Source organism: Coptis chinensis, chromosome 6 (genome assembly GCF_015680905.1).
Source record: "Coptis chinensis isolate HL-2020 chromosome 6, ASM1568090v1, whole genome shotgun sequence".
Lineage (NCBI taxonomy): Eukaryota > Viridiplantae > Streptophyta > Magnoliopsida > Ranunculales > Ranunculaceae > Coptis > Coptis chinensis.
The window spans coordinates 37,176,516-37,201,340 of record NC_141461.1 but is presented as its reverse complement, the minus strand read 5'-3'; the positions used below and the strand labels follow the sequence as shown (position 1 = coordinate 37,201,340).

Here is a 24,825-nt window from a genome sequence, read left to right as displayed (position 1 = left end):
AGGAACTAAAATAATACAAGGTAAGGAAAAGAAGTCAAGGGAGTAAATGGAGTGTCCCCTCCTTGTTTTGTTTTCTTCTCCATTTGAGAGAAATCTCATTTCCTCCCACGTGAAACATCAAACCACATTTACTTCATTTTTATCCACCACATTAAAACAAAGTGACACTTTGCCTTTTTTTTCACTATTAACACATAATCTAATTAATTACATGCAAGGTGTCAACTTTACACCAATAATTTGTCATTTTTGTCTTGACATGCTCCATAATTGATGACTCATCCAATCTTGTGGGCCCGCATAGTGGGTCCATGTGCAGTCTAGTGGCGGTCCGGTCTTTGGGCAATTTTATAACTTCCCGCCTATGCGTAGAGTTCATCGCCCTGATTGTTTGAGCAGCTCACTTGTCGCATTCGGAGTCTTGGTTCAAGAGGTAGGAGCTTCGGAAGTTTGATGCTTCTGTGCGGATTTGAAAGAATTCATATATACGTCGTTCCCCGTGGTTTATCGCAGGTTTAATCCATATTCCCATGTTTACTGCGAATACCTGCAAATGTATGAAAACATATTTATTTCATGATTATTAAACACATAATTAACCAAATATATATGTCTCAATAGGGTTTTATAATACACATTTGGGTGCTTATCAACTGATGCAGGAAGAGATCGCGAGATTGAGAGAGGAGAATGATGCATTAAGAAAAGAAAGAGAAGTGGCAAAGGAGGAAGGGAGAGCAGAAGCAAGTGAGAAGTCCGATAACGAGGAGGAGGGTCCGGACCTCGTCGAGAATCCGGTAGCAGGTCTTACAATGGAGCAAGTCTAGGAAATGATAAACAACGATCGAGAGGTGAATCTGTAATAGGCAAAAACCCAAATAGGCGCGGCTAGTCAGGTGGTGGCTGGTCTGAATCGCAATCTGCTGGCGGACACGATATGGCCTTTGAAGGTACCGAAACGTTTCAACCAACCAAGGTTTGAAAGGTACGATGGTAAGGGAGACCCAGCAAATCACATTCATCATTTTAGACAACAAATGCCTCTCTGGCAAGAGTCGCGGTATGACGGGTTGCGGTGCATGATGTTCCCAGCTAGCCTAAAAAAGGGAGCATCGGACTAGTATTATAGGTTGCTTTTGAAGAGTATAACTAATTTCCAAGAGTCGAGCAGGCGTTTATAGACCACTTTATACATAAAAAAAGGAGGGTTGTAGATATCGCGGCCTTGTTCAATGTCAGGCAAAGGTCTGCGGAATCAATCAAGGATTATTTGTGTTGCTTCAAGGCCGAGACATTAAAGGTGGAGAACTTGGATGAAAGGACATCTGTTATAGCATTCGAGAGAGGTCTGTGGCCAGGAATGGGGGTCCATCAGTCCGTTGCAAAGAATGAGATTGCGACCTTACACGAGTTGTATCCGTGGGTAGAAAAGTACATTAGATATGAGGACACCATGTAGAAAAATTCTAAAAGGTCCGCGAAGACAGTGTCATCAGTGGAAAAGGAAGGGAATCGCAGAAAGGCAGAGTCAGCGAAGAGAGGTAATGGAGGGTACCGCGGATACTCATCGCGTCCGAAAGGAGTAGAGAGGGAGCATGGAGGGAACACAGGGAAAGAAAGCCATACCGCAAGCTTGGACATACGCCTTTGAACAGGCCGTTGAGTGAAATATTGTTGTTGATCAAGAATGTCAAAGAATATGAGGGACCGCGAAACACGCCGATCGAGATGTCGAACAAGCCGTACTGTGAGTACCACAAGATACATAATCACGAGACTAATGATTGTTATACATTGAAATGGTTGGTTCAGAGGTTGGTGGAGAAGGGAATGATGAGAGAATTCGTAGCAGGGGCCCCAAATGAGGAGCCGGGGCCAGCTCAAGGGAGGATATTGGGGACTATTAATGTCATTTTCAGCGGAGAGGTTCTGAGTCATAATGCCCATAGAGACAAGGTGGGAAGGACAGCTAGTATACAACAGATCAATGAGTCTACCAGAGGTCTGCGATCCAGTTCAGGATCAGCGGACGGAGGAGATAGTATTGTATTTTCCAGCGCGGACCTCAGAGCTGTTGATACTCCCCATGAGGATGCGTTGGTCATTACTGTGGCGATGGGCAATTATATGGTCAAAAGGGTGTTGATTGATTGTGGCAGTGCAGTTGACTTATTGTTTAGGGGAGCTTTAGATGAAATGAAGGTTGACCCTAGGCAGCTTAGGCCACCGCGGTCCAACTTATATGGGTTTAATGGGAGCGTCACGGAACCTATAAGAGAACTTTTGCTACCCGTGACAATAGGGCCGGTGACGGTTTTCTCTCGATTTATGGTGGTAGATTCCAATTCTCAATACAATGCGATTCTGGGAAGGAGGTGGATCCATGAGATGAAAGCGGTGCCATCAACCTATTATCAAGTGATTCGATTCCCCACTTCAGCGGGAATATATGAAGTCCACGGTGATCAGGTAGCTTCTAAGAATAGCCATCAAGATACGGTTAAGAGGATGGTCCGCGGACCTGGAGGAGAATCATATAACCCTAAGAAGAGGCAAGCATAGCAATCACAGTGCGCCGCCGTGGAAGGATAGGCGGAGGTAATAATAGGACCAAAGACTCTGGACGAGATGGAGATAGTGAATCTGGGGGTGGGAGAAGAAGAGAAGTTTACGTCGGTAGGGTTCGGTTTGCCCGAGGAGTGGAAGAGTAAGTTGATACAGTATCTGTCAGAGAACAAGGACATCTTTGCGTTGGAAATAGAGGATATCACAAGGTTGGACCCAAGTTTCGCATGCCACTGCCTGCATATGAGGGAGGGTGCAAAACCAGTAAGGCAGAAGATGAGGAGTGTGAGGCCGAAGTATGCGGAGGGGATCCAGGAGGAGGTTGCCAGGTTGAAAGAAGTAGGAATCATCAGAGAAGTTGAGTTCATGGATTGGTTGTCTAATGTCGTCGCGGTACCGAAGAAAAATGGCAAGGTTCGAATGTGTGTTAATTTTACAGATGTTAACTTGGAGTGTCCTAAAGACAGTTATCCTATGCCATGAGTAGATGAGCTAGTGGATAGAACCGCAGGATACAAAATGTTTTCATTTATGGATGCCTCTATGGGATACAATCAGGTTACGATGTATGGACGGGACAAGGAAAAGACGTCCTTCGTGGTGGAGGGGGGTACCTACTGCTACACGTGAATGCCATTTGGGTTAAAAAACGCGAGGGCTACCTTCCAGCGGTTGGGGGAGAAAATGTTCAAGAACAAAATCCGAAAGGGAATTGAGATATACATAGATGATATGGTGGAAAAGAGTATGTCTGAGGAAGAGCACTTGGAAGGTCTAAGGGAGACATTCGGTATACTGCGAGCGCACAATTTGAAACTCAACCCGGAGAAGTGCACGTTCGGAGTGACCACCGGGAAATTTCTAGGTTATATTATTACTCAAAGGGGGATAGAGGCTAACCCCGAAACAGATAAGGTCCCTGGTGGAAATGCCCTCACCTCAGACTATTAAGGAGGTACAACGGCTGGCAGGAAAGGTCGCGGCACTAAACAGATTCATTTCAAAATCATTCGATAAGTGTAGGCCATTGTATCGGCTGCTAAGAAACACCACGGATTTTGCATGGACAGCGAAATGTGAGAAGGCCTTTCAGGAATTAAAGAGGTACCTCGGGGAGGCCCCATTGTTGTCACGGCCTGAAATAGGAGAGAAACTGCATTTGTATTTGGGGGTTACGGAGTACGCAATCAGCTCGGTCCTCGTTCATGTTGTGGAAAAGATGGAAAGACCGGTGTATTTCCAGAGCAAAACTTTGTTGGATGTTGAGACAAGGTACAGCCGAGTGGAGAAGTATGCTTTGGCACTAATATTTTCAGCCTTGAAGTTGAAGCCATATTTCGAAGCTCATACGGTGGTGGTGGTGACAAATTTGCCCCTTAAACAAGCCCTGAAGGCCGAAAAGTCTGGAAGAATGCTGAAATGGGCCGTGATGTTAAGTTCATATGAAATCCAATATCAGATCAGGACAGTGAAAAAAGCTCAGGCGGTAGCGGAGTTCCCGACCGAGGATCCTACGTTGGGGAAGAGATGATCCTGGGACCCGAACGAGAAGTGAAACAGGATGTAAATTTGTGGGATGAGAGGAACGGGTGGAGAGTGTTCGCGGATGGATCTGCAACAGATGCAGGCAACGAAATTGGGGTTGTGCTACTTACGCCGGAAAACAACAGAATAGAACAAACCATGAAGCTGGGATTCACAGCTTCTAATAATGAAGCAGATTATGAGGCAGTAATAGTGGGGTTGAGGATGGCTGAGGGTTTGGGTGTGAAGGAACTTACGATATATTCAGACTCAAATCTGGTGGTGTGCCAGGCGAACTGCAGATTTGCAGCTAGATGTCCCCCGAATGGCGAGGTATCTGGAAGTCTTACATACGTGGGCGACGAAGTTCACAAAGGTCAGATTTATACATTTGAATCGCGGGGAGAATCGGCATGCAGATGCCCTAGCTTATGTAGCCGCAGCCATGCCGGGATCAGAGGAGAAAACAATCAAAGTAGGGAGGTTGGTCAGACCGAGTACTGAGGGACCGGCTGAGGTGTTGCATACCGCGGGAAAGAGGAGGGGGGTTGGATGGAGCCTATCATGCATTTTTGTCTGGACAAGAGGTGATTGAGAAGAAAGAGAGGAGACGGTTAGAACAGACTTCACAGAGGTATACGTTGCTGGGAGGAGAGTTGCACAGAAAGAATTTCAATGGGCCTTTACTGAAATGTCTAGGGCTGAGGCTGGTGCGAGAGGTGATAGCGGAATTGCATGAGGGAGATTGTGGGAGTCACTCAGCAAGACGGACCACAGCACATCGGCTATTAACACAGGGTTACTTTTGGCCTCACATGAAGAGAGATGTTGTAGAATTTGCAAAGAAATGTGAAAAATGTCAGAGGTTCGCACAGTTGATATTCACTCTGGCCGAGCCGCTGCATAACGTGTCTAGCCCATGGCCGTTCGCGATGTGGGCCCTAGACATAGTAGGGTCGCTGCCCATGGCCCGCAGCAAGAGGAGGTTCATGTTGGCAACCACAGACTATTTTACAAAATGGATTGAGGCAGTACCGTTGCAGCAGGTGAAAGAGGAGCAAGTGGTCAAGTTCCTATGGGAGAACATTATATGTCAGTTTGGGTTGTCGTATGCTATCATTGCGGACAATGGAACACAATTCACAGGGTCCAAGGTGAAAGATTTTTTGCAAGCTTATCATGTGAAACAGGGATTTTCGGCCCCCTACAACCCCGAAGGTAATGGACAGCCTGAAGCTTCCAACAAAACCATACTGAACAATCTCAACAAGAAGTTGGAAGATAAGAAGGGGGCGTGGGCCGATGAGTTGAATCATGTGATGTGGGCCTACCAAACTACACCGTGGACTACCACCAGGGAGATTCCATTCTCGTTAGCATATGGCGTAGAGGCCGTGATACCATCAGAAATGGTGGTGGCTACGACCCGAACAAGGGATGTCGAAGAAGGGTTGAACTGGGGCATATTGTCCAGGGACTTAAATTTGGCTGAGAAAAGAAAGGATGCAGTGCGCATAAGGCTGGAAGAGTATCACTGATGCCTCCAAAGGCAATACAACAAGAGGGTTAAGCCGCGACAGTTCCAAGTTGGGGATTTAGTGCTTCGCAGAGTGACACCCAATACCAAGAAAGCAAATGATGGGAAATTGGGTCCGAACTGGGAGGGACCCTATGCGGTGGTGGACATTGGAGGGGCAGACACCTACAAATTACAAACCATGGAAGGCAAGTTGATAGAAAGGCCTTGGAATGTGAGACTGTTGAAGAAGTTTCACAGTTGAATGTAATACAAGTCTGTCACCAGAGACTTGAGCTATTTGTAAATATATAATACTATGGCCTTTTTGAGATGACAATGTTGCCCTGAGTTTTGATTTAGCATTATAACGGAGACTGCAAAGGGGATGAGCCATTCGCGGACGTGAGGTCCAAATCGTATTAGGGCAAGATGAGTTGCATCATTCGCGGACAAGAGTTCCAATCACCAAAGGGGACAAGATGAGTTGTCCCTCCTCGGACGTGAGGTCGGAAGCGAACTAGGGGCAAGGTGAGTTGCCCCTTTCGATGACATGAGTTCCGAGTCGAGCAAAAAGGGGAGGGGGCAAGATGAGTTGCCCATTCCCCCCAAAGCCAAAAGAGAGAAAAGCCTTTAGAGTCCAATGCAAAGAGAAAGAGCCTAAAGCAAAGAAAACATTACAATGACCTTAGCTCAAAGGAGCCTTGGAGTCCATAAAACATATACAAAGGCAGCACAAGTTAATTTAATTTTCATCAAGAGAGTAACACAGAAGAAAGCTATGATATAAGGGAAGGTCAAAAACTTAACAATTCTTAGTACATAGTATCTAAATAAGACAAGGTTACCAGAAAATACAAAGTAGCAAAAGGGGCAAAAATACAAGGGGAACAATAGTTAAACATCTTCATAAATCACGACGTTCCCGGCTTCTTCGATAACCACATCCGCAGCGGTGTCAATAGCCTCAGCCACAAGTTTAGTAAGAGTTCTAGGTTTCGAGGCCTCAGAAGGGTGGACGGGATCCTTAGGTACCAGTGCAACGCGGACCCATAAACTGGGCCAAGCTGTTCAGGAAGCAGACGGCCCTCTTTGATAAGGCGGTCATGTTCTTTCTTGATCTTTTTGGCCACCCATTTGTCTGCTAGGGATTTGAAACGCTCTTGAAGCTGGTCCATGTCTGACTCATGCTGCTTGAGAAGAGCCGCGGTAGCATCCTTGTGTTGTTGGGAGAGGGTGGCTAGGGCTTCGGTATGCTGCTAAAAGAGGGTCTCTTGCTAATGGCTTAGGCGATCATTGACCTTGTCCATGTAGGCCTGATGGGAAGCCTCAGCAGACTGGAGCTCATCTTGAGCCTTGATCTTTTCCAAGTTTCTGCGGCCTCCAGGTCCTATTTGAGTTGAGTGTAGGTCCCCTGTAGTGGCTCCAGGCGAGTGACTTCTGCCTCAAGTAATTCCACCTTGGATCTGGCGCTGAATAGGCTGCAGATCATGTAAGAGATATCCAAACTCACCTAAGGAGAAGAGAGGGGTTAACACAACAAAGGGTGAAAATAAAAACAATGAGAAAGACGAGAATGAAAAGCACCTTCTCCCAGCCAGTATAGAAAGAGGTCCGGTGTTGATCAAAGGAGCCTTCTTCAGCATACGCCATGTCTTTGGGAAGGTGGGACCCATAGAATAGAGTGGAGGCCACCGCCGGATTTTCTAAGGCCAAGTCATTTACGTTGACAGTACGGCTGTGGACCTTGAACGTGGGGCGGAAGGCAGGGGGTGACTGCGCGGTCTCTTTTCCAGGCCGCTATGTAGGGCGAGCCGGAGGAACAAGAGCGGTGGGAAGGGGAGCATTGACAGCTGAGATTGGTTCATCGGACGCAGAGGTCCGCGGACGCTTGAGAAGCGGTCCAGAGAGAGAAGTGGGGGGGTAGGAAGGACTTGATTCTAAAGATCGTTATCCGAAGTTTGTCCAAACGACTTCCTCTTGGAGACATTCACATCTGAGGAGGGGGAGACGGCAGTAGGAGAATGAGGGGAGAGGTACTGATCCTCCCAAGTAACAAGAGACTGATAAGATCGAGAAGCGGGGTGGGCAGATGGGGAAGGAGGAGTGGGACGTGCAGGTCGGCGGGTATTAGCGGGGAGTGGACGATGTCTTCTGGTGAGGGGCCTTTGTGCTGGAGGAGATGCCCGAGGCTTGCGTTCTTTGGGAGGGGGTGGACGGTAAAAGGGGGCGCTGTAAGCACCGATGGTTTGCAGTTGAGGATCCGAGAGTAGCGGAGTGCAAGTGTGTAGGTCAACTCCAAGGATAGCGGCTTGAGAAGGTCCTAGGTCGCGGAGTTTCTGGAAGATGGTAGAGTTCACGTCAGTGTAAATGCGTGATTTCAAATCCGGTCTCCAACCTGAACAGAGAAAGGAAGTCATAACATTAGGGTTCATTCAGCGAATTACACATACAGGGGGAAAGATACAAGGGGACTCACCACTGGGTAGAAAGGCAAGATGACTAAGAGTCAAGTCAGGGGGGAGATCTGCGGACAGAAAGTTTCTAGATATGTACAGCGGATAGTGATGCCACGTCTTGTCCGAAGAAGTGACGCGAAGTACAAACGACAGTTTCTTAGGACGGACACAAAAGGAATGATAACCTACACTGACATCTTTGGTGCTTCTTTTTATATAGTAATGGGCGACCATATTGCGGCATGTTATTTTGGGCACGCCGGAGATATTGTAGTGGTTTGCGGGGTACATTACTTGCCAAAAATTATCGATGCCTTGACAATGAGGGATATTGAAGTGATTGCATACCTCGACATCCAGAAGAGTTAAGGGGAAGCGAAAGCCAACGACGATCTGCCCGACCGTGGCCACCAAACACCCCAGTTTGTAAGGGACTAAGTGTGGAAAGTATGTGAGGTCAGGCACGTGTTCCAGGATGACATCAGTGGGGATGCCATAAGCAACCTTGACCGCCTCCAAATTAGGTCTACGACTACGAGGCGGCGGGGGAGGAAGAGCAAATTGCTGCCCTGAGGTGGAAGGGGCCTCGGATGGATCAAGGGGAGGGGGTGAGGCCACCGTAGTAGAAGAGGTGGAGGAAGAATGGCCGGAATCAGAGCCCGACATCAGAAAGAGAAGACGAAAAAGAAAATGAACAGTTTCAAAAGGGAGAAGGGATATAGAAACAGTGTAACAAAAGAAAACATTGTGAGAGAGAGATAGTGGGAGTAGAAGACCAACCTGTGAATGCTAACAAATCGGTCCGGTGCTGGCGCGCAGGCAGGGGAACAAGCACAAAGAGTAACCACCACCAATCGGAGAAACAAAGGTAAGGGGAGGAGCAGATAGGAAGCAGAAGGCGAGAGAATAATTCTGAATGAGAGAGAAGGAGGTTTGAGTTGGCTTTTATAAGGGGATGGGTAAAACTGTAATTCGGAGTTGCTGAAATCGAGGAGACACCAAAAAGGATCAACCAAAAAGCGACACGTGGATGCACAGAAATCGAAAGGGCACAGACCCCTTGCGCGTGTTGGACAAGCGTGGCCCAGTGCTACAGAGGGGGTAACGTGGACCGCGAACATCGAAGGATGAGAGGGAGGGGACTCTTGACCCCCCCCCCCCCCCACCCCGATTGTTGGAGCATCGCGGCCTCGAGAGGGGGCATCTGTAGTGGTAGGATTTGGGATGGGATAGATTAACAGTGAGATGCACCTGAAGTAGTATATACTGCGGAAGGGTGGTGCACCGGATCGGTCCGTGGAATCAAAGTTACTGTACGGCAGCCCTACACGTGGATGAAGGCGTGTCGCGAGATCAAGGGATAGATGGATGGTTGGGAAGAAAAGAGAGAAGGGTATAAAGAGAAAGAAAAGGGAGAGAATAGGGGGGATTCATTAGAAAAAAGAGGCTAGACCTAGAAAGAAAAGAGGCGAAACCTAGAGAGAAAAGAGGGTGAGAGAGTGAGGTGTAACACTTTTCACAGAAAATGAAAAGGGAATGAAAAATAACTCAAAAGGCAATCCAATGTGACTACCTCTTGACTTGAGATAAAATAAAATAATCTAACACTATCTATGAATAATTGTATAGGGATAACCACCTCAACCTAAATAAACAAAAAACAATCAAAGGACTGAAACCCTAATAGGAGAAACTAATAAACACATGAAGGAGATGAAGCTGCTTTATCTTTCACGCATCTGCGACACTATCCATAGCCAGTAATCTCGCAGCAGTACTTGTCTTTCAATTCTTTTCTTGGACATTAATGGCAAAATAGAGTTTCTGTTCTCCCCCTTGTTCTTCTTTTCGAAACGACCAGATTTGAAGTTCGTGGAGATTAGGTCGTTTCAGTCATGCCATTCGACGAAGTTCATCCACTCAGTCTTAAAAACAAATGTTTTAAAACCATGCCAATACTTGAAAGTTAAGCATGGAAACACACCAAGATTGTCGACAATGGACACTTTCAATTCGCCGTCCTTATCATCCATCAGACAAATCTTCTCAGTATCAGTTAGAATTTGTTCAATTTCTCTTGTTACTGTAAACAACCACCTATTCTCTCCAGGGTTTATAGCAGTCTTGAATACGTTTTTCCTCTGCAACCATGTGATGTCTTTATCTCCAATACTCTATTGTTTCCATCATATTTTCTGGCATTACTGGCTCTTCTTGAGTCACAGCATTGTTCTTCTCCTTGAATGGCATTGCCCTAATTAGCGGCTTTGAGGGTTCTGGGGTCTTGCAAACAAACTTGATTCCTGATATGTTATTTTGATGCTGATTTTGCAATGTGGGTGGTGGAGAGACAACTTGTACTAGTGTCTTTAGCTTCTTTTCTGTTATGTGCTTGTTGGTAACCTGTGTTTGCTTTCTCTTTGCGCTAAACGACGTTGCCCTAACTGGGGGATCGGTCACTGTTTTTTTAAGGGTTTGAACCTTCTTGGTTGTTTTATGTTTTCTAGTATCCTGTTTTCGCTTTCCAGTACCATCGATGCAGTCGAAGTAGGCCTTTACTTGGTATCTTTGTAATGAAGTTGTTGAAGGCAATAGGCCATTGACTTTGTGCTCCTCTGAGTGTGTAATGTCAATGTATTCATCCCAAGTAAGAGTTAAAGAAGCTTCCCAATAGCTATCCAGATCACCCATCTTCTCTCTACAATTCATACTAGAACTGATAACTAATTCAACTGGTGAGCAATAAAGTAACTCTGAGAACAAGAGATAAATTGCAGTAACAAGGCAAAGAGAAAGAACACTTGTTGATAGACGAGTTAACTATGAACTTATGAAGGAAGCAATGAATGAATGAAGGAATGAGTAGAGTAGTTATCGTAATGGAAATAGGAAACTAGTAGTGCAGAGGAAATAGGGTTTCTTGAAGTGCAAGAAAAAAGAGATGAGATGATTCTAATTCTTGTGCGTTTTGTGTTAACAATCATGAAGGAATGAGAGAAAGAAAGAGAAGTGATCGAAATAGGAAAGTGTGGTTAGATATAATTAAGGGGACAAAACTAAAAAGGACAAAATTCTGAAATAATGAACCAAAAAACCCACCCGCATTTCAAAAACACTCTTAAGGACAATAGTTGACTTTTGTCCGAAAAAGACAATAGTACCCTGGTATGCACAGGTGTCGGTGCATACCACCTTAGTATGCTATCTTAGTATGCACAAACATCAATGCATACCAAACATCACAAAGAAAATGTTATGCACAAGTGTCATTGCATACTACCTCTTGGAATGCGAGGTATGCACAAACGTCAGTGAATACCAAACATCACAAAGAAAATGGTATGCACAAGTGTCAGTGCATACTACTTCTTGGTATGCGAGATATGCACAGACATCAGTGCATACCAAACATCACAAAGAAAATGGTATGCACAAGTGTCAGTGCATACTACTTCTTGGTATGTGAGATATGCACAAACATCAGTGCAAACCAAACATCGCACAGGAATTTGATTGTGGAAATGTATGTTGGCCAAATGGATGAAATTGTTAGTTGCAACTTTCAAGTGCCACTGATGTATGTTTTTGTTGGATAATGAATTTAAGTTGAAAACAAGTACTTTTTTAATGAATGTTACAATCTTTGGTTTACATTATATATTTTTCTTTTAATGAATTTAATTCATGCAATTGAATATAGTATAAGTATTAATTGTGCATTAACCAAGTTTACATGCTGTGGTTTTGTACAAAACAAACAAACAAAAATCTCGGGTGCATACCATGTGATTGTAGGATACATTGTTTCAATTAAGCGGTAATGTTTCAACCACACTACTTGTCTCTCCTTATGGATTTGCTTCAATGCGGCTTGAGATGGTTGTGTGTATGTATTGTGGTAGTGACAATTAGTTTTGTTGATGAACTACCACCACCAAAAGGCAAAATTGTCGGCATGCACACCCAAAAGAGGGTATGCACCAAAGTCCGTACATACCCCCTTCAAGTGTGCACGAAAACTACGATACCCTCTCACATACAAAAATAATGTGGACTGACGGGGAGATGAAATTCCGGGATAGATCGTAAAACAAAAAATGGAACCAACAAACTAAAATAAACTTTTATTGAATTCTGACAGAATATCCAATAGAGAATCATGTATGTTTACTTGAATGTATGTGCAACTTCCTCTATGTTTACTGACATTGGAAAAAAATAATTGCAACATCAGAATGCCTCACTCCTTTCTCCCTCATTCCACTGCCCCTCATTCTTTTGGTCTGCATTCTTTTTCCCAGTGCAAGTCTTGCGATTGTGGTGGTCCGTCAAATGACATTTTCGGCACTTATGACGTTTGTTGCGCATTGTACCCGTATTCTTAATTCTCTTAAAACATGGTCTACCAGGACCCCTCTTGACATTTGGTGGTAGCACACTAAAATCCATAGCACTGCAAAATCAACCAACCACATCATTAAAAAATTGTGGTATGCACAGTTGTTAGTGCATACTCAAAAAGTTAGATCTATAATGAATCGAACAAAAAAAACATCGAATCAAATCAAAATAAACATATATTAATAAAATAGTTAACAAAAACAAACAGTAAAAAAACCTTCTAATTCAACAAACAAATAAAATGAATCAAAACAAACATCGAATCGAATCAATTTCGATTTGAATAATAAAGTTGAGACAAACCTTTAAATCGAATCAAATGAAATATAGAATCTCTAGATTCAATTTTTTAATCTTCAATCGAAAAGCGATTGATCTTGTGTTTTCCTTTTTGCTTCATTTCGATGGTTTTCCAATTTTTTTGTTTCTAGTTCAAATAAATGATGACTTATATACTACGAAACATAGAAGGGTATAATTGGATATTAAAAAAAAAAGTCAAGTCAACATGGACTTGTCTTTTTGAATGATTAAAAACCAAAAACCAGTTTTATTAGTGATTATGACGTCTAACTTGTCCTAACCAATGATTTGTAAATCCGGTTGGTTTTATCAGTGATAAAAACTGGAATTAGGGCCTTTTGGCTTATTTCTTGTATAATTAATTGCCTCAAGTTGAAGAAATAAGAAACCAGTGTGACTCTCTTGTATGTGTCATGTGTGAAACTGTGAGCTGTATTTCCGTTTTGACAGTTGGTCGAACTCTTTCCAAGGTTTAAGGACGTGTAAGTGTGTAACGATATCTATTTGATGTAACTAATACAAGCGAAACCAAATATGACACGTGAGGGACTTTGATCGATTTGGATATTTCAAATCCAATTTGGAAACAGGCAAGTATGTTTTATAACCAGCAAAGTTTGTTAGGTTTTTGCTGACAAATTTTTCTCTCCCTTCAACATCTAATTCTCCAAAGGGTCGTTAACATGGGGACTAGTGAGACAAGTTTGGAGAAGAGATCGAGACGTCAAGTTGTTGATCCCATGCTGTCCTTGCATGAAATGGCTAGGGAGCAGCAGCTTCCTCATTCTGGTTCACCAAGCGGTGTGCAGTCAAATATTGAACCTACGCAAACAACAGATGACACGGATGGATGTCCAGTCGTTGAGGAAGCCCCTGCTCCTAGAAGAAGGGTAATTGGTCCTGAAATGCCTTCTTCGGAGTTACTAGCTGCAGCAAAATTAACAGAAGCTACGGCTGAGCTAAGGGACGCTGAATTTGAGTTCAACAATGATTTATTTATAGGCCCTGCACCACCGGCTGTAGCTGTTGAAGCTGCATCATCAAATGAGGCAGAGCGTTTTAAAGAGGTGGCAAGAATTGTGGAAGTCGAGACTGGAAGTCCATATGATTTGATTAGAGTCAATCGAAACACGTCTGCTGATAACATTAAGAAAAGGTGCTGAAATTGTCACTTATGGTCTATCCAGACAAGTGCTCTCATCCACAAGCCCATCGAGCATTTGTTAAGTTGAACGAGGGTTTTAAAGAATTGCAAGATCCAGTTAAGCGAAAAGCAATGGATGACAAAATGAGAATAAAGGAGGAGCAGGAGGAATTTAAGGCTGAGCTAAAAGTGATGCGAGAAGCCACACAGTGGAGAGGGCTGCAAGGTATATCAATGGAAGGTGATGATGAGCTTCTTGCTGAACCAAAAATTCCTCCAAAGAGAGACGAATGGCTGACAACGCTTCCTCCTGAATGAAAACCAGGTGTTACTGTGCATTCTACTACGTCTTTTAGTCGGACAAACAAAGAAGGCCGAGGTGATACTAGTGTTTGGACAGATACTCCAGACGACAAAACCCAGAAGCTAAATGTTTAGAGGTTACAATGAAGCCGCAGCACTTGCTTCCAATGAGGAAAAGAAAAGAACTAGTTCTGATACAGTTTTGGTGGACAAATACAATGTCACCAAACGTTCTAAATCATTGGTGGAGAAGCACCAAGAAGAGTCAGCTAACCGCAGAAAAAGAAAGTCCAGACAAAAGAAAACGAAGGAAAAGGAGCAAAAGGAAGAATGGGTAGGGAAACACCCTTGGAAGCCTTGGGATCCTGAGAAGGATCTGACAGCGGGACGACAGAAAGTCAATCTTGATTCAGACAGTATGGTCAAAGGATTATCTTCACGATTCTCGGGAGGGAATGTACAGAGAAATTTCTTGTAGGCGAAGGCGGATGACTTTCTGTGGGTGCGTTATGCTTAAGGTGCTTCAGGACATGCAATCTTGGACTTCACCAGCTTGTCTCACAAACTGCCTCAACCGTGTTTCATATGCTAGGAAAGGAAAGAAAAAAGGTCAATTCACTAAATTATGTATACAACGTACTAATATGAGGTTGTAGACATTTCAATTAAGTGTAAATTAAGTTTTGCAGTGAAGCTGTTTAGTACTCAGCCATGCTTCTATATTCATTGCGGATGAACTGGTATTCCATATTTGTCAGAAGATTATAGTGTTGCAAGGTTGACTTCATTGATAATATTGGGTTTTTACTTTTCAGGAACTCAACTGCGAAAAAAAAAGTTTATCGCCCCCTCGTTCTTCTTGTTTTTTTTGGACATTACATTAGTTGTTAATAACGTCTTTGTTAAACTGAGAGCTAAATGGCACAATTTGCTTCTATTTTAAGGAATTCAACTCAACAAGCTACTACATCTCCATGCCTATGGACAGAGATGGCATATTTGTTATGGTCTTTCACTTCTTGGCTCGATTCCTTGGTGCTGGACACTCAAATGCTACTACCATTACTGCTTCAACCAGATAATTTAGTCCTATAAAGGGTTTTAGATTTCACTGGTCCTGTCATGTAGATCACCTGCCAAGACATTGGAGGTTGTTCCAGGAGGCCTGGAGATCGATCGAGTTCATACATGAGCAGTTGTGGGAAGCGATTTAACAGAAATAAGGCAACTAAGTGTATATGATAAAGAAAAATGTAAATCCAAACCCCTGGCGCGTGAAGAGGAGTTCCACAGTAACGTTTCTGCAATAGTTCTACCGATTCACTAAGATGATCCTATTTACCTTCTACACTCAAACTTGTCTTAAAAGCAACTACAAAAATTATAAGGGTAATTATAATGGAGGAAGTTAAGAAACCTTCCAAATTTTTATATAGTCTGTTCCAGTTTAAAAACTGTAATACCCAAAAGAAAACAACAATAGCAACACAACTGTGAAGGAAGGGTGTTTAAGCTACAAAGCACTTCGTAGTTCAGTTGCTACATTTTTCTCCTGGCCTATAACAGATGACCTCCTTGGCACAAAAGTACAGAACTTATGTCACATTTCTTTTGTTGTTAAACTATTGTCAATGTAATACACACATGGCCACATTGACTCAAAGTATGAGAAAAGAGAGGGAAAAAGTGCTCTTACAAGATATTGGTCTAGCATATATAGACCTGGGATGAAAGATCCTGCAGAATTTACATCTCGTCTTCTTCTACGTGCGCAAACTCTGGGAGTACCTACAGAGCCTAGGCATCCTTGGTGGACCGTGGGGGAGACGGATTCTTGAAAGTTGGTGAAGTAAAAACCATTCTGGATTCAAGGTTTGAACAACACAATTCAGACAAACAGTGACTTGTGAGCATATTAGCAAACACCATTGCAGCACGTTTATGAACCTCTCCTTTTTCGCAGCTGATTTTCACAAATGTGGAAACAAAATGAAAAACTTTTGGACATATCAAAGAGACATTGAGAGGAAACAGGGAATTTAGAAATCCAACTGATTTGATTGGGTCAGGACACTAAAGTTTTGCACTTAACACATTATTCTGTTGTGTGATCAGTCAATCATATGACGACCTAAATCCCTAATAATTTAGACTAAGATTATATGCCAATGCAAATTAAGATCTTTAATGTGCATCCGCCTAGAGAGAATTCCTACTATGCCAAATTATACAGTTATATACTACTTAAACATTCTCTGGTTAGAAAAAATTCATAGTATGCCAAGGAGTAAAATTCAATGGATACATATGCATGATTCTGTCATTACATAGCGTTACACTAAGTGGCTTTTTAAAGTTGTGCAAAAGAGTGGCTTATTCAGCCAGTGTCGTTACTACCCAAGTGATCATAGAAACGAGTTTCTGTACAATTTGTTAACGACTAAACTGATAAGAAGAAGCTAGGAACCATGTCTAATTAGTCCACAATGCAAGTAAACTGAAATGATAACAAGAAGTGAATATAGACTATTGAAAGAACGACACGTAAATTGATAATAAGAAGCCAATAGAATCATATACTAATAGGGTCACCATGTCTCATTAGTTCAGAGGACAACTGAGATGTCTTACCAGTCAAAACGAATACAACATCAACCAGAGACAGAGTCTAAGCTAGAGGTGCGCGATTATGTGCAAACCCCACCTCACAAAAAAAAAATAATACAGTTTATTTTTATTATTTTTATTTTATTTTTTGTTAGAAAGTCTAAACAATAAAGATTAACAAAATTATACATTTATTTCAATTCACAAAACTAGAGTGCGTTGACTACTAAAAATTTAATATGGACTGATGAAGTTACTACTTAAACACTTAAGTCATTAATTGATACTACTACGTCTATATATATCTACATAATATAGTCCACAAGTCTACAACAATTCAACAAATTGTTAACTTCCTATAAGAGCATCTCTAGGTGGACGCATTCGTGGTCGCATTCTTCAAATTTGAAGAAATGCGTTGGAATTTCCCGGAATTCCAACTCTAGGTGGACGCATTCGTGGTCACATCACCTGCTTATTCGCATTCTTGTTCGCAAATTTGGCAATTTGGATGCGGATGCGGCGCGACATTGATAATGTCGCGTGCCATTGCAAAATGTAAGCCCCACAACTTTTTGACTTCTTTGACTGAAGCACCACACGCCGCCCGGTTACAGCTTTGTCGCGCCTCTCTAATAATGTAGGCGTGTTTTTTTTTTTTTTTCTTTGGCGCCACTCCTAATATCGTGTGGGTTGTTTTCAAATTATACATGAGCGACATTACAACTGTCGCGCGACAGTGTTAATGTCGCGTGGGTTGTTTTCAAATTATACATGGGCAACATTACAACTGTCGCGCGACAATGTTAATATCGCCTAGGTTGTTTTTAGGTAATCGAATTTGCGACCATCTAGAGTTGGTCGAAATTTGCGACCAACTTCTTCATTCGCATTCTTCAAATATGAAGAGTATACTACCACCACCTAGAGATACTCTAATACTATAAGTCTATCTATATAACTCTACTATCATATAGATAAAACTATAAAAGATTAACATTGAAAGTAAAAAATTACCTTGTTTTTTATTTTTTTAAAGGTAATTATTTTGAGTATGATATATTAGGTAATTTTTTCAACAAGGTAATTATTTGTTTTTTGTTGTAAAATAATTGGATTTTTTTATGCAACTTTATACGACAACTGTCAATATAGATAGCTAACATCTTGATTTCCTATGATATATTAGGACCTACCCAAATCATCATCAGGTTATTTCTTAATAATAGTGCTGTGTGGACCCTCATAAATGGTCTGCATGGAATTATCTGATCCTCCTATTTTGGGGCTTTGTGGACCAATTGTGGGTAGTGAGACTTCCAACTCGATGGCATGCTCAGCAGCACATCGTCTCTATGGACCAGCTGGGCATGTCCTCTAGACATGGCACCCAGACTAGACCCTTCATATCTGCAGGCTTTAACCCAGGTTCGTAGCCAGGGCACAGAACGCTCAGCAGCACAATGTCTCTATGGACTAGCTGGGCATGTTCTCTGGACATGGCACCCAGACTAGACCCTTCAAATCTGCAGGCTTAGCCCGAGTTCGTAGCCAGGGCACAGCATGGCATGTGGGCCAAGCCTCACTATAAGCCTGTAATCAGCTAAAAACAAGGCCCAGCCGGATCTCACAGAATCCAAAGGTTTTGACTCTATCCAATGTACCTGAAAACTAGGGATAGATTTTGACTCTATCCAATGTAACTGAACTAGGGATAAGGATCCATATCCAGAGATTCCCTAATTTTTCAGATGGTTACATATTGAAAATTTTTCAACAACAGAACTACATTGAAAGCTCTATACTCCGTAGACTTTCAGAGACTTGATCCATCAAGAGTATGTAGGCAGCCACTGAACTAAAAAGTGGTTCAGTCTCAACATCTCAAACAAACCAATTCATCGTTACTTAAATATTCTGTGCATAATTTTATAGGTGGTGATATTTAGAAGGTCAGTTTCTCAAGAGTGTTTTGGTAGATCAGTAGCTTACAGTTTTTGCCCCGACAAGTGCCTATGACGATATCAAAGTTAATCTGACAAATAGGCCATTAAAAATTGTTATCCTATGACATATACATTTATCGTTCATGCCCAGTTTCCAATTGAAAGGATGGGACTGCATATAGGCATTGTCACAAAGTTCAGCATTTTATTCAAAAAAACGTTTTTAAAACCCGTTAAATTAGTAAGACGTCTTGTATCAGTTTAAAACCCGAGTTTTTCAAAATATCGCGTTTTAAATGCATTTTAAACTTACTTTTTTTTTTCCTAAAAGAAAACGCGAGAAGAAAAAAGGGTTTTGGAGTTTACCTTTTTGAAGAGTGGTTGTTAGATTAACTTATTAAGACAGTTCTGTTTTGTTTTGGACTATTAATACTTGGAAATTTTAAAGTTATTCACTTATTTGTAGTACTTGATTATGTCATTATGGTTGGTGATTAGTAATATCTTATTTAGGGTCGTGCTTTTGGTACTGAATCTAAAACTTGTAGTATTTGGATAAGTATGTAATTGATAATTTGATACCTTATTTATGTATTTGAATTTTCTCTCATTTGTATTTTTTTTTTCTGTGCCTATTCTTTTTTCCACTCTTATAAAAAAATCAAACTCCTTATTTATCGTATTCTTTATCATCGGTTTTACCGTTTCTTTTACGTATTAAACGTTTTAAACCCATTTTTTATGCCCCACATTTTTTACGCTTTTATTTTTTCCATTTTTTTTCCGAGACGTTCCGTTTAAAACATGAACTAAGTTTTTTTCAAATACAACGTTTTAAACTCATACCGTACTTGGTGACAATGCATATAGGTCTACTACTATGAGCAATGAGTAAAACATATTGATTAGAAAACCGTATTAGTTTGGTATTTTGGGATGATTATATCTTGAGAAAGTTTGTAAATGATGAGAGGGTATATTCAATCACTTTGTGGTCATATTTGCACATTGTTGTGAGGAAATAAAAACTAGAAATCCATACCAACACCAACTGATGTTTAATTAAAGAGTGGAGATTTTATACAAACTACAATTCCTAAAATCACTTTCCATAGCAAAAACCAAATGGAGAATAAAATACGCTGGAAAATATGGATTTTAAAGAACCCTGAGTGGTAGAATCCATTGTGTTAGCATATGGAGTTTTTGGGATAAGAGAAAGCTCACCAAATAAGTATGTGTCAGATTTGCCGATTTCATAGCAACTTTGAAAAAAGCATGTTCAAGCTTCAACTCTCCTGTGACTTCAGCTGCTCTTGCTTTTACTTTCGGCGAAATAGAAGTCTTAGCACCATAGTGTCTTCCATCGATGCACACAACACTCTCTTCCCTTGTTAGCAATTCGCCGAATTATTCTCGAATAATTCGCGAATCGAATTTTTGAAGGGCAAAACGTATAATACTTCCGAATGTTTGAAAGATTCACAATAATTCGCAATTTTTTGCCTTGAAACGAATAATACGGATTTTGCCGAATTTTTTAGTTTTCAAAAATTCGGCTCAAAAAAGAAAAAGAAAAAGAAATGAATGAAAATTCAGTTGTGTTTTTGTTATTTTTTATGTACTTTATGTCCTCACTCTTACTTTAAGTCCCTCACTCGTACATTTTTAGTGATAAATTAATCTAAAAATTTTGCTTTTATACTTTTTGGGCAATATTTAAATTGTCATGTCATGGTGTGTGTGTATTTTGAAATTTGGACATTAATTTCAATCCAAGAACAAATAAATAAAAGTACCTATGAGGACCATTCAATTGGTTTCAATATTTTTGTAGCTAAATTGTTTAGATATGTTTGTTATGTTGTAAAGAATGACAACTATTATTAATATTTACTAACATAATATCATGAATTTTTTGCTTCCGAATTTTTGCAACCAAACGTTTAAAACGTGTATTAATTAAACACCGCATAATTGCCGTATTGCAATTTTTTGAGCAAATATTTGACCATACCGTTTTTTTGAATCACCGAATAATTCTCGAATTATTCCTGTACTGAATTTTTGCCATATCCCGAATTGCTAACAATGCTCTCTTCTAGTAGTTCGGATGATTGATGTCCACCATCAATTTTCTGTTAGAACTTTTCTCTTTAAGGTGTACCTACATATATCATACACATTACACAATTGTTAATTGTCAAACTACGTCCGAGTGACATTGGGAAGAATCACTAAACTGTGATCTTAAAGTAACATGACCGAGTCATTTATAAGTCTCAAATCACAAGTGTCAGGTCATGACACGTGTATAAAGTGAGTATTTTTTTTTTTTTTTTGATTGGTAAGCCTGTTTTAAATGAGATCAGTAACTCTTTGATGCTGGCGGGGTTCGAGACCCAGACCTCTGGTATCATCACCCAAAGGTTTTACCGACTTTGCTAGTCGGCACCTGCTATAAAGTGAGTATGGGCTTAACTATATGTGCAGATACTTTTTGGGCTTAAGCGTATTTCTATTATCATGATAGGCTATAATAGAAATACACCCATAATATATAAGTTGAGGTCCTCACCCCAAACATTAACCTTATTCTCATAGTTTTTCATCTAAAAGAACACAAGAATGGTTTTGGAGTAGAAGACAACAACGTTCCGCTGCTTATAGGACTTACTTGATCAACGTTATGGCTTCAGGCATGTCCTATTACAATTTGGTTTTCTTTATTGATTGACATGCGATTCGGGAATTGTAAAAAAAACGAAAAAATGAAGAAATTCATTTGCCTATTTTCATTGTACAATTTTTTTAGAATTTATGGAAAAATCCTTACAATTGGTATGGATCAGAGACATATTAGTCATTAAGAAAATGCAAGGTTTAATTTATTTTCTTGTTTTGTTAAAATTGAGTGAAAATCGATTTTTTTATAAAAGTAACGGGTTTCAAAGTTTTCAATTTTTTTCGTTTTTATCGAATCATCAAATCTAGCTATTCCGGTAAAAAGGTTTCATACGGTCGCAATTTCATTATCCAAGAATCATATTCATAAGGTGGATGATGGATTTCGATCAATATGCTTTGATTCATTGCCGATAACCCATTAAAAATTTGATTTTTTTCTCGACTTTAAATCCATGTAAATTTGTTATCTATCTTTTGGATTGTGCTGAAATTTGGTGGGTAGGGTCGTACTACACTTTAGATTATATCTCTACGGTTGGATTTGTGTTTGCATCATCATCTGGTTGTATGCTTTTTAGAATTTAGGATTTTGGGTGGCTTTAATAAGGTTGCGAAGGAAAAAGGGTTTATTTTCTATAACAGACTCGAGGTGTCCTTGAGTCAACTTCGCCATCAAAAATTTGGCGAGTTTTAATTACGATTCAATAGTTTCGAGAGAAAACAGATCTAAAGGCCTACACCTAAAAGCCCAACACTAAACAAAAGCCCAAAATCCAACTCGACCCATAAACTAGATTGGGCTTCGTTCTGGCCATGTATGCAAGGTCTGACTTTGCAAACAAAGTTTGACTTGTCTGACGGGTCCGACTCATCTTGAATGTTTGGACCTAGTTTGACCCGGTTTTGGGCCTATTTGGTATTTTTATTGGCCCAATTAACTGGGTATATAACTCGATTTAAGTCCGTTTTGGGCAGTTAAATAGTCAGATCGAAGATTTTTTCGGGCCCAATAAAGTAGATTAAAGTAGATGGACTTAAATTTCAGTTTGATCATGTTTGGATTTATAAACTTTGCTATTGGAATTTTCTTTTCTACTATTAATTATCATGTTATTTAATAGAATTGAATAATAGCATGTTCCAAACATTTGAAAATTGGCAATCTAAACCATAAAACTTGGGTAAGTTCAACGTGATATGCTGCCTAAGTGGCCTCTTTCATGGAAAATTTATTTGGGTTTAATTGTAAAGTTTATTGGATTGTATATAGTTGCGTCTTAATCCATGCAAGTAATAATCGGCCCAATTTTGGCCAGATTAGTGACGGTATAAGATAATTAATATATGTAAAATAATTTTAGGAGTTACTTATGCATTCAATAGTCGACCCCTAAGAAATTAAGACTTATTGTTTGGCCAAGCCTAACTTTGTTTTACATATGTCGATTAGCCTTATGTGTTTAGAGAGAACCACTTACACTAAAAGAATTTAAACGCTTGTCCAAAGACTTGAATTATAATGGTGTGTTAGGTTTTCTCATTAAGGCCCACTACTAAAGATTTATAATTATTTTCTATCTTGTCATTTGTTTATTTGATTATTATTTTTCATTTAGACTAATGAATGCATAATAATATTATAGTTTATTATTGTCTATGCATTAAAGTATATGGCATATGTGTATTAATGTGAGTTATCTTTTGTGTCATGTTCATGTTCAAATGTTGATATACATTTTGAATACATCTTCTATATCTGCCAATTTAACTAGTATTCTAGTTCTTACTGGTTCCAACTTTACAAAATGGAAAGAGCATGTTCTAATCGTTCTTGGATGTATGGATTTGGATTATGCATTACGTGTTGAATTGATGAGCCTGCTAAACTTAAGGCTGATAGTGGAGCTGAGGAAAAGGCTAACTACAAAAAGTGGGAGCCCTCCATTCGCCTTAGTCTTAGTATAATGAAGTACTCTATTTCTGAAATTTTTCGTGGTGAAATGCCTAAGGAAGAAAATGCCAAGAAATTCCTAAGCCAAGTTGCCGACCGATTTGTTGCATCGGAAAAGGTGGAGGCAAGTACGCTCCTTAGCAAACTTGTCACCATGCGGTATACTGGCAAAGGAAATGTTAGGGAGTACATTATGGAAATATCTAATCTTGTTGGCAAAATGAGGGCACTAAAGCTGGAGTTCTCTGATGATCTCCTTGTGCACCTCATTCTTATTTCTCTTCCTGCACAATTTGGTCCCTTGAAGATCAATTATAATACTCAAAGGGAGAAATAGACTCTTAATGAGCTCATTGCTTAGTGTGTGCAAGAAGAGGAAAGGTTGAAACAAGAGAAAACTAAAAGTGCTCACTTGGCAATTTCCTCTAATGGCAAATCAGGCACTAAGAAAAGGAAATGGAATAATAAGAGTAAAGGAACTGTAGATAATGTGACACCACAGGTGAATGCACAAGATAAACAGGTTCAGGCTACTTTCTACTATTTTTGCAAGAAACCTACAGGTCACATTAAGAAAGAATGTCCAAAGTATACAAAGTGGAAAGCAAAGTAAGCATGTAATGAATTTAGTTTTGTTTGTTCTGAATTAAATCTTGCCGAAGTACCTTCTAATTCATGGTAGATAGATACGGGAGTAACTATTCACATTAGTGTTTCCATGCAGGGTTGTGTAAGGAGCCGAAAGCCAAGTGATACCGAAAGGTTCATTTACATGGGTGATGGCAATAAGGCATGTGTTGAGGCCATTGGAGTCTTTAGATTAAACTTAGAGTTTGGTTTTTATTTGGATTTAGATGAGACTATTTATGTATCGTCTTTTAGACGGAATTTAATTTCTATTTCCTGTTTGGACAAATCCGGTTATACTTGTTCAAATGGAAAAAAGGAATATTTAGTCTCTTTCAAATCTTATCGGTCTGAGCTCTTTGATTGATAATCTATACAAGTTAGACTTGGATGCTTCTCACTTAAGGTTAAATGAAACTTTGCATGTTAATAACTATGGTACTAAGTGTAGATTAATTAATGAGAGCTCCTCTACATTGTGGCACAAGCATTTGGGTCATATCTCTAAACAGAGAATTGAAAGGCTTGTGTCAAATGGAGTTCTTAGTGCCCTTGTTTTTTCAGACTTTAAAGTTTGTATTGAATGTATAAAGGGTAAACAAATAAATATAAGGAAGTTTGGTGCCTACAGGAGTTCAAGTATCTTAGACTTGATATATACCAATATTTGTGGTCCATTTCCTACGACTTCTTGGAATGGTCAACGGCATTTTATCATGTTTACAGACAACTATTATCGTTATGGGTATATATATTTAATTCATGAAAAATCACAGTCATTGGATGTATTT

At 40.4% G+C, this 24,825-nt stretch overlaps 2 protein-coding genes, 1 long non-coding RNA gene and 1 pseudogene across 4 annotated transcripts; 3 read left to right on the top strand and 1 right to left on the bottom strand.

Moving 5' to 3' along the window:
• The first annotated feature begins 1,728 nt into the window (after nt 1-1,728).
• Nucleotides 1,729-2,562, top strand: LOC147492827 (uncharacterized). The gene has a single exon (XM_086567653.1). The coding sequence runs from the start codon at nt 1,729-1,731 to the stop codon at nt 2,560-2,562; it is 834 nt and encodes a 277-aa protein (XP_086423779.1).
• A 1,222-nt stretch (nt 2,563-3,784) lies between these two features.
• On the top strand, nt 3,785-4,096 carry LOC147492826 (uncharacterized). The gene has a single exon (XM_086567652.1). It carries the CDS (start codon nt 3,785-3,787, stop codon nt 4,094-4,096), a length of 312 nt encoding a protein of 103 aa, XP_086423778.1.
• An 8,068-nt stretch (nt 4,097-12,164) lies between these two features.
• Nucleotides 12,165-16,831, bottom strand: LOC147492824 (uncharacterized). Its single transcript, XR_015199968.1, has 2 exons — nt 15,912-16,831; nt 12,165-12,517 (listed from the first exon to the last, which is right to left on the bottom strand). It is a non-coding gene; the product is annotated as an uncharacterized LOC147492824 (long non-coding RNA).
• On the top strand, nt 13,176-16,437 carry LOC147492825 (uncharacterized; annotated as a pseudogene). Its single transcript, XR_015199967.1, has one exon. The product of XR_015199967.1 is annotated as an uncharacterized LOC147492825 (transcript).
• Nucleotides 16,832-24,825: the final 7,994 nt, after the last annotated feature.

What these genes read in the sequence shown, in the direction of transcription:
- LOC147492827 (XM_086567653.1), top strand. Translation starts at nt 1,729, where the DNA reads ATGTCGAACAAGCCGTACTGTGAGTACCACAAGATACATAATCACGAG.
- LOC147492826 (XM_086567652.1), top strand. Translation starts at nt 3,785, where the DNA reads ATGGAAAGACCGGTGTATTTCCAGAGCAAAACTTTGTTGGATGTTGAG.